The sequence below is a fragment of the Micropterus salmoides genome, unplaced genomic scaffold (genome assembly GCF_014851395.1).
Source record: "Micropterus salmoides isolate LMB-PRFRI ecotype aquatic unplaced genomic scaffold, ASM1485139v1 Ms_hic_scaffold_15, whole genome shotgun sequence".
NCBI lineage: Eukaryota > Metazoa > Chordata > Actinopteri > Centrarchiformes > Centrarchidae > Micropterus > Micropterus salmoides.
The window spans coordinates 26,466,679-26,479,997 of NW_024040596.1; the positions used below are offsets into that span (position 1 = coordinate 26,466,679).

Sequence of the window (13,319 nt, forward strand, 5' to 3'; positions counted from 1 at the left end):
CACCAAAACACTAACAATCAGCTGTTAGTTAGCTGTAAGGATCTAAATCCTGGGGACCTGTGGGGGCTCTTAACGCTGAAGAGCCACACAAAACCTTGTCTTCAAAACAAGCCCTGAAAGCAGCTGCTTGAAGCCACTTGAATGTGTAAATGTTGTCAGGTCAACATACATGACTGTCACAACTGGATATTGCCGTGCATGTGAACAGCATGTGAATACTTGACAGCTTTGCTAAAACATTTATCTGTTTAATTTATAAGGGCATTTCCTCAGCTTTCAGCTTTGTTGCCAAATTTAGTGACACCCAGATTAAGTCAGATTGAGTGCTAGAGACCTCAAACATACCTCAGCAACTCCTGTGCAAATAAACACCTGCAAGTTTCTAAGGAACTTTATTAGTCTACACACAGTGATAGGATCAAGGTGTGGCCTTGTGTCTGCAGTATCCATCCAGACAAACCTGAGGTCTTTGTCTACAGCGGTCAAGTTCAGTCAAGCCTCAAAGAGCGAAGGAGAGGGTGGAGTCATCCGGTGTTTGTTTTACCTCGGGCTCTGTAAGGTGCACAGGTGCAGCTCACGTACCTTTGTTAAGTCAGACACCTCACAATTCGCATATAAATTCCCTTCTTCCTTGAACATGGAAGAATCAAGTGTGTTTTTTAAGGTTTCAGCAATATATAACATGGGTGTACTTCTCATACAGGCAAAAGGTGAGAACATCTTTGGCAAATTAACATGATTCTGATGATTCATATTTTTTTTTTTTCATACCCCAGATACCCAGCAGTAATTTCATTTACATGTTTATGTTATCATAGTTTATAGTTGCATATGTTTCACCTCTCAGAAGACTTTTTTTTTTTTTACAAGAGAACTATTAAAAAAAACCTCTGCCAGTGAGCCATATAATATGTAAAGCAGTATTATCTTTTTCAGTAGTAATGAGTTTGTTGTTACTAGCAATCCTCTGACTGCCTGTGTGTCTGTCAGCCAAACGTTAATGAGGACCACACTCACTAATTGCTGCATGTTGAAGTATTGACACATAAAACACTGATGTGAGCCACAGCCACTGATTCAAAAAACATTTTACACTCCATGTTGCAGGAAGCGAGAGCCCAGCTCTTTCCTACTGAACAGCAGCTGACACACAACTAGGCCTGACTGGTGTATCTGAGGACTTGTTTCTTTTAAGTAAATGATTTAATGCCCATTGCAACATGTTTCAAAACACCATTCAAAACTAATTTCGTACAGTATATCAACCTCCATCTAATAGACAAGCTTCAAAAAAAGCAGAGCTGCCACAGTGACAAAAAGACTCCAGCACAGGATCTTATTAAAGCTAGAGGGTACAAACAAGACTATGGTTCTGAAGAGGTTAAAACAAGATACTTTTATTGTAAGGCGTTATCTATACTTCATACAATAGGATCTTAGTAAAAGAATGCAAAACAATGATGACAGAACAGGCTTCCCTAAAAGGAATAATACAACTTCTTGAATGTCACTCTTTGACAGAGCTGCGGGGGAGGAAAAAAAAATCCTTGAGTGTCCACATACCAATGACAGTCCCACGTGTGAATGCTATACAAAAATGTAATTGGTGTTCATTCCAACAAGAAGAACTGATCAGTTCATTCAAAAGCTCACTCTTACATATATCTGCAGTAAAGTGGTTTACATTTCTCATAACAAAAGGTTCGCATTTCAAAGAAATACTGCAATTTTGCTTGCTTGCTATGTTGTTACACTGAAATAACGACAACATTTTAGAAATATGTTTTAATGACCTCAGTGTTCTGGGCAGCAGCTGCATATATTTCTTAATGGTGAAAGTGGCTTTCAGGAGTATTACCTGTGTTTCAACATGTCTTTGCTGCGGCTCGGATAACAACTTCTCGGTTTCACCTGCACCTGCCTCTTCCTGTCAGACTGCTCTGTTTTAAACCTAAAGCAAAGACAAGTTCATCACTTGTTTTTCTCTGACAAGTCCTCTAACATGTCAAAATAAGCCAAAAGGCACTTTGGGTCTGAAGAGAACCTACTTTCCGTGAAGCACAGTTCCAGTAATGCTTGGCACGAACATGAATAAACACACATGTTCCCATTTACCCAATAAGGAGACACGCATGTGCATGCATACACACTCATATGGTGCAGCTTTGGGACAACAGTTTTATTTATGGGGTAAAAAGGAGCAAGTCTGGAAAATAAACCCACGCTATTTCTGTCAACAGGACACTGCTGAGCACTTAGATCATTATTTAGAACCAGCTGCAGAGTTGGCAGTGGAGATGTGGGTCAGAGGGGCAGGAGGACTCGGAAGTACTTGGCCTTGTTAAAAACTGTAAGGACAAAAGAGCCCAAGCAACAATGGATTTTTGAGACAGATGGTGATATCAGTACTTCAATGATATCCGATATATCAGATGATTTTGAACACTTACTTAACATAAGAACACATTTTGGACGATCACCCATTAAATTTGGTTGTGAAAAGATATGACCTGAGGAAAACTATTTTGCAGTTGAATAAACAGAGATGATTATATTTTAGCTTAAGGGATAGGACCTTTCACACTTTTTTCCAAGTCTGTCTTTAAACAATAGTCACATGTCCATATTTAACAATAAAAGAGTTATTAGAATACTCGTTCTTTCTGTTTTATCTGCAAAATTCCAAAAAGCAACAACAGCATTAAACAGCTTAAATTAAGCAATTAAAAATAATAACTAGAAAATAAAAACACAAAACAAAACCATTTAAAAAAGGTTGAAAAATTCATCAGATTCTTCCTGCAATTTTTGTTTCTCTATATCTTTGCACGTATACATCTGTAGAAAGCCAGTAATGCTCGGTAACACCTGCCTGTACATATATCAGAACGGCTCTATAGGAGAGTTAAGAGACTTATGATCAATATACATACAATGTTTGAATCAGTTCTAATGCTACATTATACAAATCTAGGGCTGGATAATAAAACAACAACTATATAATAAATGTATATAAATAAATTTTATTCACTTGAATGATAAACAAATTCATTTTTATATAATGATATTTATCTTGTGGAGGAAAAATGACAAAAAGCTTTTACATATTTTTACTCATGCATTTGTGTTGACAAAGATTTTATCATAATTGCTATGAATGTTCTGCCTCAGATTTGTGAAGTGATCCACTGTTTATCAGCAAGTGTTGCTCATAAAGAAGAGTTTAAACCACATTAACCAAAAATCCTCCTTTAAACTCGAAAGAAATTACGTTTTTAAACTTATTCGTGATAATTATCGATATTGAAAGACATGAAACATTTTATATCAACATTTTTGGCCATATCGTCCAGCCCTATACAAATCCTGACAGAGTCCATAAAGCACACGCCTGTCTGCATGTCAGTCACCTTGAAGATACTCCTCAGAACAGATACAGACATAAACATAAAGACAGACGGCCGTGTAGAAACTAAGGATAAGATTACCAGAACATTCAGAGACAGACAGTCATCCAATACAGGTCATCTGACCCCAGATACAGCACATACTCCTCCCAGCTTCCTGCTCCTAACTACCTCTCCTATATAGAGCAGACTGTCCAGACACAAATTTTAGGGAGCTGTATTACTTTGGTTCATCTTTGTCTTTCTGGGTGCTTTTGTTGTCATTGCTCATCAGAATCTCCAGAAAATCACTTTGTCTCTATACACAAAATCTTCTTTTCTTTGTTTTTTTTAGATATTCAGTGTTTATAAGTTGTTTGTTTTGTAACCACTCAGTCATTCAACATACAAATAATTCACATTACCCAGGAAGACCCAAACCCCTCTTCCACCCTCCATCCCTTCCCTTGCATGGGACATCTAATTATCAAAAAAAGAAAAATTGTTGTCTGGTCATTGTTTAGTAACTTCCAATTTTTCCATCTAATTTTAAGATAGGTGTCAGCAATATGGTCATGCTTTCTTCTTAATTCACAACAGAAAACATCTGCTGTACTAAAACACTTGGAAAATCTACTATTTACAAAGAGTGATTCATTTTATATTTCCAGCAGTGTGTCAGGTTCTGTTTATTCATTCCAAGTTAGAGTGTTTTAGTTTAGAATAAATAGAAGAAGAACTGGGTAGTTTAAAGGGCTGGGTATTGTTTGCAATATTTCAAAACTAATTCAGATACTATACAGTAAGACATAGCATACTTACTCTACACGCAACTAAGAGGCTGATTACACCAAGCAACACCACCAGCTGGATGCTTCAGCCAATGTTGAAGTGCTTTAGAAAGCAGTTCTTCTAAAGGCCACTAGTTGCATGCTACAAAAAACAAAAAAACTACACCTGCTTGAAAAATATCTACTTCCTCAATTGACAAATCTCTCTGAATGTCACACTCTTTGGTTCAGGACGCTGGTCATTCATGTAACATGTATTTTTAACACTGGCTTAATGCGCTGAGTAGGTTCAATAAAAAAATGACCTAGAACCAAAACCTTAGTTAGCCATTGCACAATCCAGTGTAAACTCCATATAGACCGACAAACACAAAAACGGCTCAGAGAATTCTACTAACCCATTGTAAAGCAAACCAGCAGTAAAGTCATCTTCATATTTATAAAAAGTGAGTTTACTTGAGCTGCCACAAAGATAACTTATCACAGCCTCACGTCACAAAAACCTTTGAGACACTCATGGCAAAGTTGTAATGAGTCAGTTTTTGCTGGGAAGAGGAGAAAAATAGCTAATAAATATAAAATATTGCCATAATTTTAGGTTCTTTTCCCCACCAATCAAGCATTTGGGAGTCTTGCAGTAATGTTCCTGGTACAACTTCATAAAACTCAAAGGCATACTGGGGAGCTGTGTGTTGCAGTGGTTTTGGCTGATTTAGTTGCCACGTGTCACCACAGTGCATACGCACCCATTATACACACACACACACACACACACACACACACCAGCCAGTCTGCCCAGCAGGTGTGAGCCACAGCTGGGTGTGGAGTGCTGCCTGCTTCCGTCCCTCTGTCCTCACATTCAACTCTGACTGGATAACTGATTCGGGAGAGTAGAGAGTCGATGTAGTTTGTTTACTTCAACTTATCGTGACTAGAAGAAATTAATTGGTGTCCTCATCCAGTTAAACAAATGCAAAAAAGTATTCATCCAACTTAACTTTAATGAGATATTAACAGTGTTACATATGAATCAATTTAAATACAAAAAACCTGTTCAAACTAGATTCTTTAAGCATTAAAGTTCATTTTGACCTCAGTGAAAGTAGCTTATCAAAAACAATCTCAACTCAAGCTCCACTTACTAGCTTTTTTCCTCAAGCCATCTCCATGACAACTAGGCAAATGTTATCCACGGATGTCTAGTATGTGAACTTTGAGTTTTCTCGAACTAGCTTCTTAGAAAATCTTTGTCATCATTATAAAAATCATTAAAAAGCACCATCATTTGTGTGACACAATTAAATGTGTCTAATTTGCCCTTTTCATCTCATTTTCTCTCCACAAAGGATGAGAATTAAATTTAAGCAAAGCACAGCAGAGTACTGCTCAGGAAGATGAAGAAGGACGCACCAAAACAAACTGCGGCTGAGAGATAACCGTGGAGCTCAAAATACTGACAGAATGATAATATCAGGAGATACACAGAAACAACTACACTGCAGCTCACTGAAATACATAAACAATATTCAGTAATACAGAGATTCACAGTCCGATAGCTACACCTCAGTGAGCTCCATGGGAAACTACCTTCAGACATTTAAGGAGATGAAGAGTGATTTAGAATGGGGGGAGAAACACTGAGGACACCATGCCAGCTGATTTCCTCTTTAATAAAACCTGCTGCGCCTTTAGGCGGTTTATAGGTCTGAACTCTCCAAATTTTGCTCTCTGCAGAGTGTGACTAATCCAGGTGGAGCTCAATGCCGTTTACAAGATATTCTTGCTTGCTATGGGGCTCGAAACAGACCTTAATAATATTTCTTGTGGGTTTTAAGAAAACGTGCAGGCACAGAATAGGTTTTACAGCATGCCTTACCCACAGGGCACTCCACAATAATTAACTGACAGATTCAGAGGAGCCAGGGGAGGAAAGTGTGGAGGAGGCGTACCGTTTGGTATCATTAGGAACTCATTATGGCTCCACACTGGGCAACCACGCTGAGAAAGGAGAAGGGAAGAGCAGCAGAAGGTAGTGGACTGTTAAGATTTAATGACTGCTTATGGATGATCGGCACAAACAAACAGCCACTCTGCATCTGTGCATTTAGTGTGTCCAGCCTTGCTGCTGACTAAACGAAAGACTTCTGTGTCTGCTGGGTATGGATAAATAGAGGCAGGCATTGTGTTAGGGGATTGCGCCAAAGTTGGCCCCACTGTCACAATGCGCTCTCTGTGGTTTCACAGGAAAAGCCGTTGGCTTGGGGATGAGCCAGTGGGCCAGTTGCACCAGAACGCTCACTGTTGGACCCAATGTTCTGGGAACACAACAGCCTCGGTCTGTTTGGTATAGCTGAGAAGATACACTGAGCCAAACCTGCCTTTCTTTGGACATGAGAGTAAAGCAGGGACAGCTCAGTGAGAGGAAAAGGATTTTAAGTTGGCATCAGCACATGAATCACTGATTAACAGAACTTTTACGCCCCAGAATGGCAAAATGAAGATAATTGAAGGCCACAGTGCTTCAGCTCAAAGCTTAGTTTATAGTGAGACACACCATATTATCTCAGTGGTTTTTTACTTGTCACACATCTCTTGTGTGGTCCTCTCTATTCCAGAAAACTTGTCTCTCGACCTCTCTCAGGTCCTTCATCAGTCCAAGTCAAGCATCATACCAAAACAAGCCCTCCGAGGCAGACACAAAACAAAACACGAGCTGAACATTTGAACATCTACTATTGCAGCTGCTCCTCTGAACTTCTTCTGGGAGCACAGCCAGCAGCCGTGCAGGTGACTGGGGTGGGTCGTACTGGAGTCAGGAGAAGGCCAAACCATCAAGACACACCCAGAGCAGGTATGGAAACGTGACTCAACATCATGAATGTGCATTATTTTTAATTATAACCCACAGCAAGCAGCAGATCTGAAGAGTTTACAGTGTGTTTGATGTCAGCTTGTATTCTCATTAATTTCAATGCTCAGGGAGGTGCGGTCCCTCAACAGCTGTAGTTCAAACCACCACCTCACTACAAGCAGAGCAACTCAATGGAATCGCATGCAAGGAGTCTCTTAACGTCACCCAGACAGCAGAATTCAAATCCACAACTCAGAGCAACTCAGCTTCGGTGGAAATGACAATCTGTGGATGATATTCCTACCTGAGCAGAGGATGCCTTTGTGTCGGGCACAAGAGAAGTCGTCACACTCGCAGAAGATGCCGTAAATTTGCCAAACTCCGACTCATAGCACAGACACTGGTTGCAGCTGCACTCTCCTCGCCCGCTGCAGATCTGCTTGCCATCGGCTTCCCGGCAGGCGCTGAGGTACATGCTGCTGACCTCGCCCTCCTGACACTCACAGCGGGCGCCCAGGTAGCCCGGCTCACAGTGACAAGCCCCACAGTTATAAGTACCTGTGAGGGAAAGAGTTACTCTATTTTACTGGCCGATTACGAATACAGATGCATGACTTCCAGGTCCCTGTATAATTTACTCTGCAGGGTTATTCAGCCACACCTACAGTATCAAATTCTGTTTCTAGCATGACCATTTCAAGTCTTCTAGAGAGAGTTCAGACATTCCTGAATCTGAAAAGTTTCCAGAGGTTTAAGTGTTTAGTGTTTTAAACTTGCCCACTTTGCCAGTTATTTAAGTCACTACTTCTAAAATGTGCACAGAAATAATATTATGCATTCCTGAAAGAAAAATGGATGACAACTGATATAACTCATACCCTTACAGTTTTTCAAATATCTATACAGCTCTAAATATAGTCAGAGTATAATTTTGGCTTTTATGACCATCAATTTCTCAACAACAACCACAAGTGACAGCCTCTGTACGTGCCAAGGAAAGTAGTAAATTAACTGGGAAAACGTAGGAGTTTTCCGAAGTCAAAATATCAGGTATGACACCACTGATTGAGGTGTTCAGCTTCCTTGAAAGTTTCAACCAGTAGGAAGCAGTACAGCAGTGGTTTTCTGCCCTGTGTGATTAACAAGGCTCATGACTTTTGGTTTTTACCAACTTGCAGGCTTACAGGAGCTGATTTTCACATGGCTTTACATGTCCCCTTGTTTTCAAAATGACTGCTTTTCCTACTGCAAGAAGATGTCGCTCTCTGCAGTTTGATTAACATTAAGTAACGTCCCCGGGCAAGAGAAAAGGGTAAACTAGCTCCTAATCAGGTACCAGGGTCTACGTTTGTAAAAAAGAAACTTGTAATTAAACAGGTGTTTCTAAAATGATTGGGCTGTTATTGTTATTGCTTTAATATTTAGCTCCTGTATATCCACGTGAAATGTGCACAAATAAAAGGGGAAAACGCAGGATGAACTACCTATGGAGCTGCAGATGCTGCTGTTGGTTTGGGCTTTCTGGCTGCAGCCGCAGTCACACTGATAATCCACAGACACCTCCAGACGGTCTTTGAAGCCCACCGGCTTGATGGTAAAGCTCTGGTCAGTGCCGCGGGGAGGGCAGCTCCTCGCTTCTACACTTATGTTGAACGATACCTACAATAGATTAAAAAAAAGTGGTGTAATTAGAGAAGAAAATGTAAATACGGGCACTGATGGAGGAAAGATCGTGACTTCCTGTTTGGGAAGGGTTCAGTTCAAGTTCAGATGATTTGAGAGATTTTATAGAATAGCAACATCATACAGCCTCTAAATCACAATATCTTCAACCACCTTCTATATTTCTAAGTGACCTGTACCCACCCCACATCTCTTAGCGGCTGCCAGCTATCTTGTGGACATGAACTACACATGACCCTGTGTTGTGTTTACACCAGTGGGCTTATTTCAAGTTTATGTTTACAGTTTGCAGCTGATGTGGTTTTGCCTGCACAGAAAGTGGGACACAAGACCTACACCCATTTGATTGCTCTGAGAAAGGAAGTCTCGACTACAAGAGAATCCCAATCCCAGCTGTTTTTTCTGCTCCAACATGAGCACGTTCTTCTGGTATTTTCCTAATATTTTCTCAGTCACAGCTATCCTTGACGTCGTCTGTTCAATGTAGAGCTCAGGGGCTTTTCTTTGATGTTGCCTTCTGACTCAAACAGAAAAAAAAACTTTGCAGCTACAAATTTGCATTTCTGGCTCCTGAAATAGGCTTAATGCAGGCTTTCACCCTAAACACCACTTATGTATGAAAGTACGACAAAGTGCTAAGAAGAAAACCACCCAGTGGACAGTGACATGTTCTACTGGTTTGGCTTGGTACTTGGATTTCAGCTCATTGAATCTGAACGTGCCAGATTCCAACTTAAATTTGAGGGTGTTTATAGCCATTTCAGCCATTTAACCTGTGTAATTATTGTAGCTCTTTTCATACATAGACAAATACAGATAGACAAATCCACAGGCAGAGAGACAGATTACAGAGAATACAAAGCTGTAGAAAGAGGGGGGGAAAGGTTGCATATTATCATTTATTTCAGTTCAGAGTTCAAAACTGTTAAAGAGGGAGGGCTATATTCTCTGCTTTGAAGTGATGACCAGAAGCACACTAAAATAAACTGAAATCTTGCACCAAAAGCAAATATTCCACCCTTGCAGCACCTGCTGTTCTTGGCAGAACTATTGTGTGTTTGGATCTGGATCTCCAAAGTAAAGGGCTTCCCCCCTTGTCTCCTGTGTTTCAAGACCAAATATGTCACAACCTGGGCAAGGCATGTCCTGTTCCAAATGTGTTGGATAAACACAGCCTTCCTCTGCCGAGATTTGGCAGACACAACCAGTGTACCCTTGGCATCAAGAAGAATTTGCATAAACTAATTAATTAACAAAATATCAAACTGTTAATATGTTACATGAACAGGACCAATGAAAAGGTTACTGCAAAGTGTAAATAATGGAGGCCAAGCATAAACTATTGTTACAGGCTGTGCTGTAATTGAAACCGAAGTTAAAAAGGTTAGTTAAATACACTGTTGGCCTGTTGTCAATCATGGATTGATGTAATTATTGCACAACTTCCAGGTCACATCACACAACTTATTAACTTATTAAGTAAACATCAGTGACAAGTACAGCTGGTGCATAATGCTACAGAAAGAATCTTATGCAAATCCAGCAGCACAACTCACATCTCCCAATCCTGACTTGACTTCTAGGCTTCCAGTTTCTCTAAGGTCTTATGCAGGACTTACAATCTGTCACTCAGTCACACTCAAAACAATCTGTAATGTTGACTGTTGTACAGACAGGCTTTGTGACACTAACTAACAAGACTGCCACTTTCCAAACAGGCACTCACATCTACCGTAATTATGTTTTACTCACATGACTCTCATTTTTGTCACATGTCATATCTCTTTGGGAAAAGTAATTTAGACAGATTAGATAGAGTGGCTGATTATTTCAACAGGATATTTTATCATGCAACAACACGTACCAATACTAATGAGGGAACATTTGTTGTACTTCAGTCCGGCATACAACACAAGGTGATTCAGGATACAGGAAGCAACTATGTCACATGTTGCCCGGACTCCCCCCTCCACGTCAGCGCGGGAAGCTTAACAAGTTAATGAGGGGCACAATTAAATTTACTGTAAATCTGAGTCGCGAGGAGACCGTTCACCCAATCATGTGGCTTGTTAGGACAACTATGAGGTTGTGGAGAAAATAGGGAGTGAAAATTTGGGTGGAAGAAGTAGTAGTAATAATAATAATAATAATAACAATAATGGACACTGGGGGGACGGGGGAGGAAAGAATGAGGATACGATACATTGAGACTAAAGTCAATGAGAAATGTATGGAATCCGATCAGGGAAGGGCAAGAAACAGACAGCGGGTTAGGTTATACTAAGAGGTGGACAACTGAAATATGTGTAGACAATGATGGTCTGACAGAAACACTGAAAATTGTATTTCAAAAATTATTTCAGAAAAACCCAATCAAATGCTTCTGGTTTGTCTGGACAAACATACTTGAAAAAAGAAAAAAGGAGCTATGGTATGTTAGCACAGACTTGGTTTCATTCATATGCATGAGCCTATTCAGTAGTCATACATTTCTGTATTGTTACAGCGAAAAGGATTGCGGCTTAACTATATACACTCCAGCTAGCATTTCTCCTTCTGCCGCTTTGCTTCTTTCAAGGCTTGCAGTTTCACAGGCCTCCTCCTGCCTACTTTTGTGCAAGGTCATTGAGATGCAACATGAGGCTCGATGGCAAGCTCACACAGACACAGTGACTGACACCTGGGTCATATCCTCAGTAAAGACTGGGGAGCTTGGCACCCGGCAGACTGAGCTGCTACCCTCCCCTCTCCTTTCACTGCTGAGGATAAAAGACATGAGCAAGGCCCGTCACCCGAGAGCCCCTTTCCATTCACTGGTGTTATTCTGCCTCAATAACCCTCAGCTCCTCCACCACCCGTTCCCATCCCAAAACCGTCCCAGGAAAATAAAGCAGCAGAGAGAAGAGCACGGGGGGTTTTAGGAGAAGAATTCCACAACGTTGAAGCTCACTGTGTGACAGCATGTATGAAGCTGCCCCTTGCTAGCATTTTCAATGGATCCAGGACTCAACACAAATCTTAATTGAGGGCTGTAAAGAATATAAAGTGACCACCACAGAGGGTTCTGTGCAAAATTCAAAACAATTAAGATGTACCATCATCCTGTGTCACCTGACCTCTGCTTTTTTTTTTTTTTCTTTCCAGAGAGACAGCAACAGAGAAAGTATCCCAACTGCAGTAACTACAGCTAAAGCTTGCAGCCATCTTCAAACATTTAATACAATATTCTTATGTACAAGACATACTCATACTGCGTGTGTCTCATCTATCAGCGCACCATCCACAGAGTCCAATTGAAGGTAAGAAAAAAAGAGTACTTAACAAACTTAACTCAACAAAGCAGTTGAACAAACACACCTAATCTGTCTCTCTAGATCACAAAGCTGGCTTTCAAACTTGCCTAACTTTGAGTTTTCCAATCCAAATATGAGTGTAATCTCATGAAACAGGCGAGGTTTTTAATTAAAAGCAAACTACATGCAACATCAACAGATCAAGAGCGGAGTGTTTAATATGAGGTAGGATGAAATGGTTGATACCTGTGGGAACATCAAGTTATTGTGTGGGCAGAAAATAATATTCAGTAGAGTAAAAGACCTACATGGAAATTACACAATAGGAACATTAAAAAAGCAATAAAAAAATAATCTTCTTCAAATATAAAAAAAACAATGTTTTCATCCAATCATCTCAGCTGGCAAAGATCATTTGCGCATGTCAGCCATGTTCAATATTTTTACTGGACAAACATGAGTTTTTTTGTTGCACTGCTATTGTCGGTCTGAAAGCAGCATAAGGACGGTGGGCGAGACATCTTCCCATAGCTGTATCTGCTCTTGATTGAATCCAGCTAAGAGGCAAAAGAGCAAACATTCCCTTAGGAATGAACAGCCTCTGCCAAACGAGCTGCATGATGATAATTGGATCTTTCCTTCTTTTGAATAACCATTATCAAGCAGTTAGCCAATCAGTTAAATTAAGTATTAAAGAAGAGAGCTACACATACAGGGGAAATTGGTTCAGAGTTGCAGGATTTGTGTCCTGGAGTGAACCTCACACAGTCAGAAAGTCCATCATGGTGACTTTCATTACTGTGGCTATGCGGTCTTGTTGTTTAAAGTGAAGAGCAATATTAACCCTACTGCCAAGTCACAACTTGCTATCTTTAGTCACTGGCAGTGATTATGAATATCACTTTGAGGAGAGCAGAAGGATTGGGGCTGGAGGCAATTTTACTCTAATAAACAACAAAGGTGCCTTATTTTTTTAATACATCAGCGCAAATATTCTTCTTTTGTGTTGTTTACTTATACAGGATATCGGTTACAAGATCATGTATTTTTTGAATATACTGTGAGTATGAGTTGGGCTGACAAGTGATACATTTCACATATCCAGCCCTAAGAAAGAGAATAGCTTTCTAAAGCACAGGTGAGATATAGCTCTCTATAATCTGTCCACAGTGACAGGTCTGATCAATACAGCAACCTTTGGCTACATCCTGAGACCAAGCAGTATTGTGGAACCTCCCCAGCAGTAAAGTTAGATCATTTTGTGCCCTGCCCTCTTATGTGTACTGTCTTCACCTGCATTATGAAGCTCTCGTTC

The 13,319-nt window shown here is 40.2% G+C and overlaps 1 protein-coding gene and 1 long non-coding RNA gene across 2 annotated transcripts in view; both read right to left on the reverse strand.

The window, feature by feature from the left end:
* itgb5 (integrin, beta 5) overlaps positions 1 to 13,319 on the reverse strand; it is a 44,525-nt gene that overhangs the window by 21,507 nt on the left and 9,699 nt on the right. Inside the window, 3 exon segments of the mRNA XM_038721321.1 lie at positions 7,333 to 7,398; positions 7,401 to 7,586; positions 8,513 to 8,687. Coding sequence (XP_038577249.1) covers positions 7,333 to 7,398; positions 7,401 to 7,586; positions 8,513 to 8,687 — 427 coding nt within the window.
* Positions 1,371 to 3,122, reverse strand: LOC119904549. Its single transcript, XR_005444722.1, has 2 exons — positions 1,859 to 3,122; positions 1,371 to 1,523 (listed from the first exon to the last, which is right to left on the reverse strand). It is a non-coding gene; the product is annotated as an uncharacterized LOC119904549 (long non-coding RNA).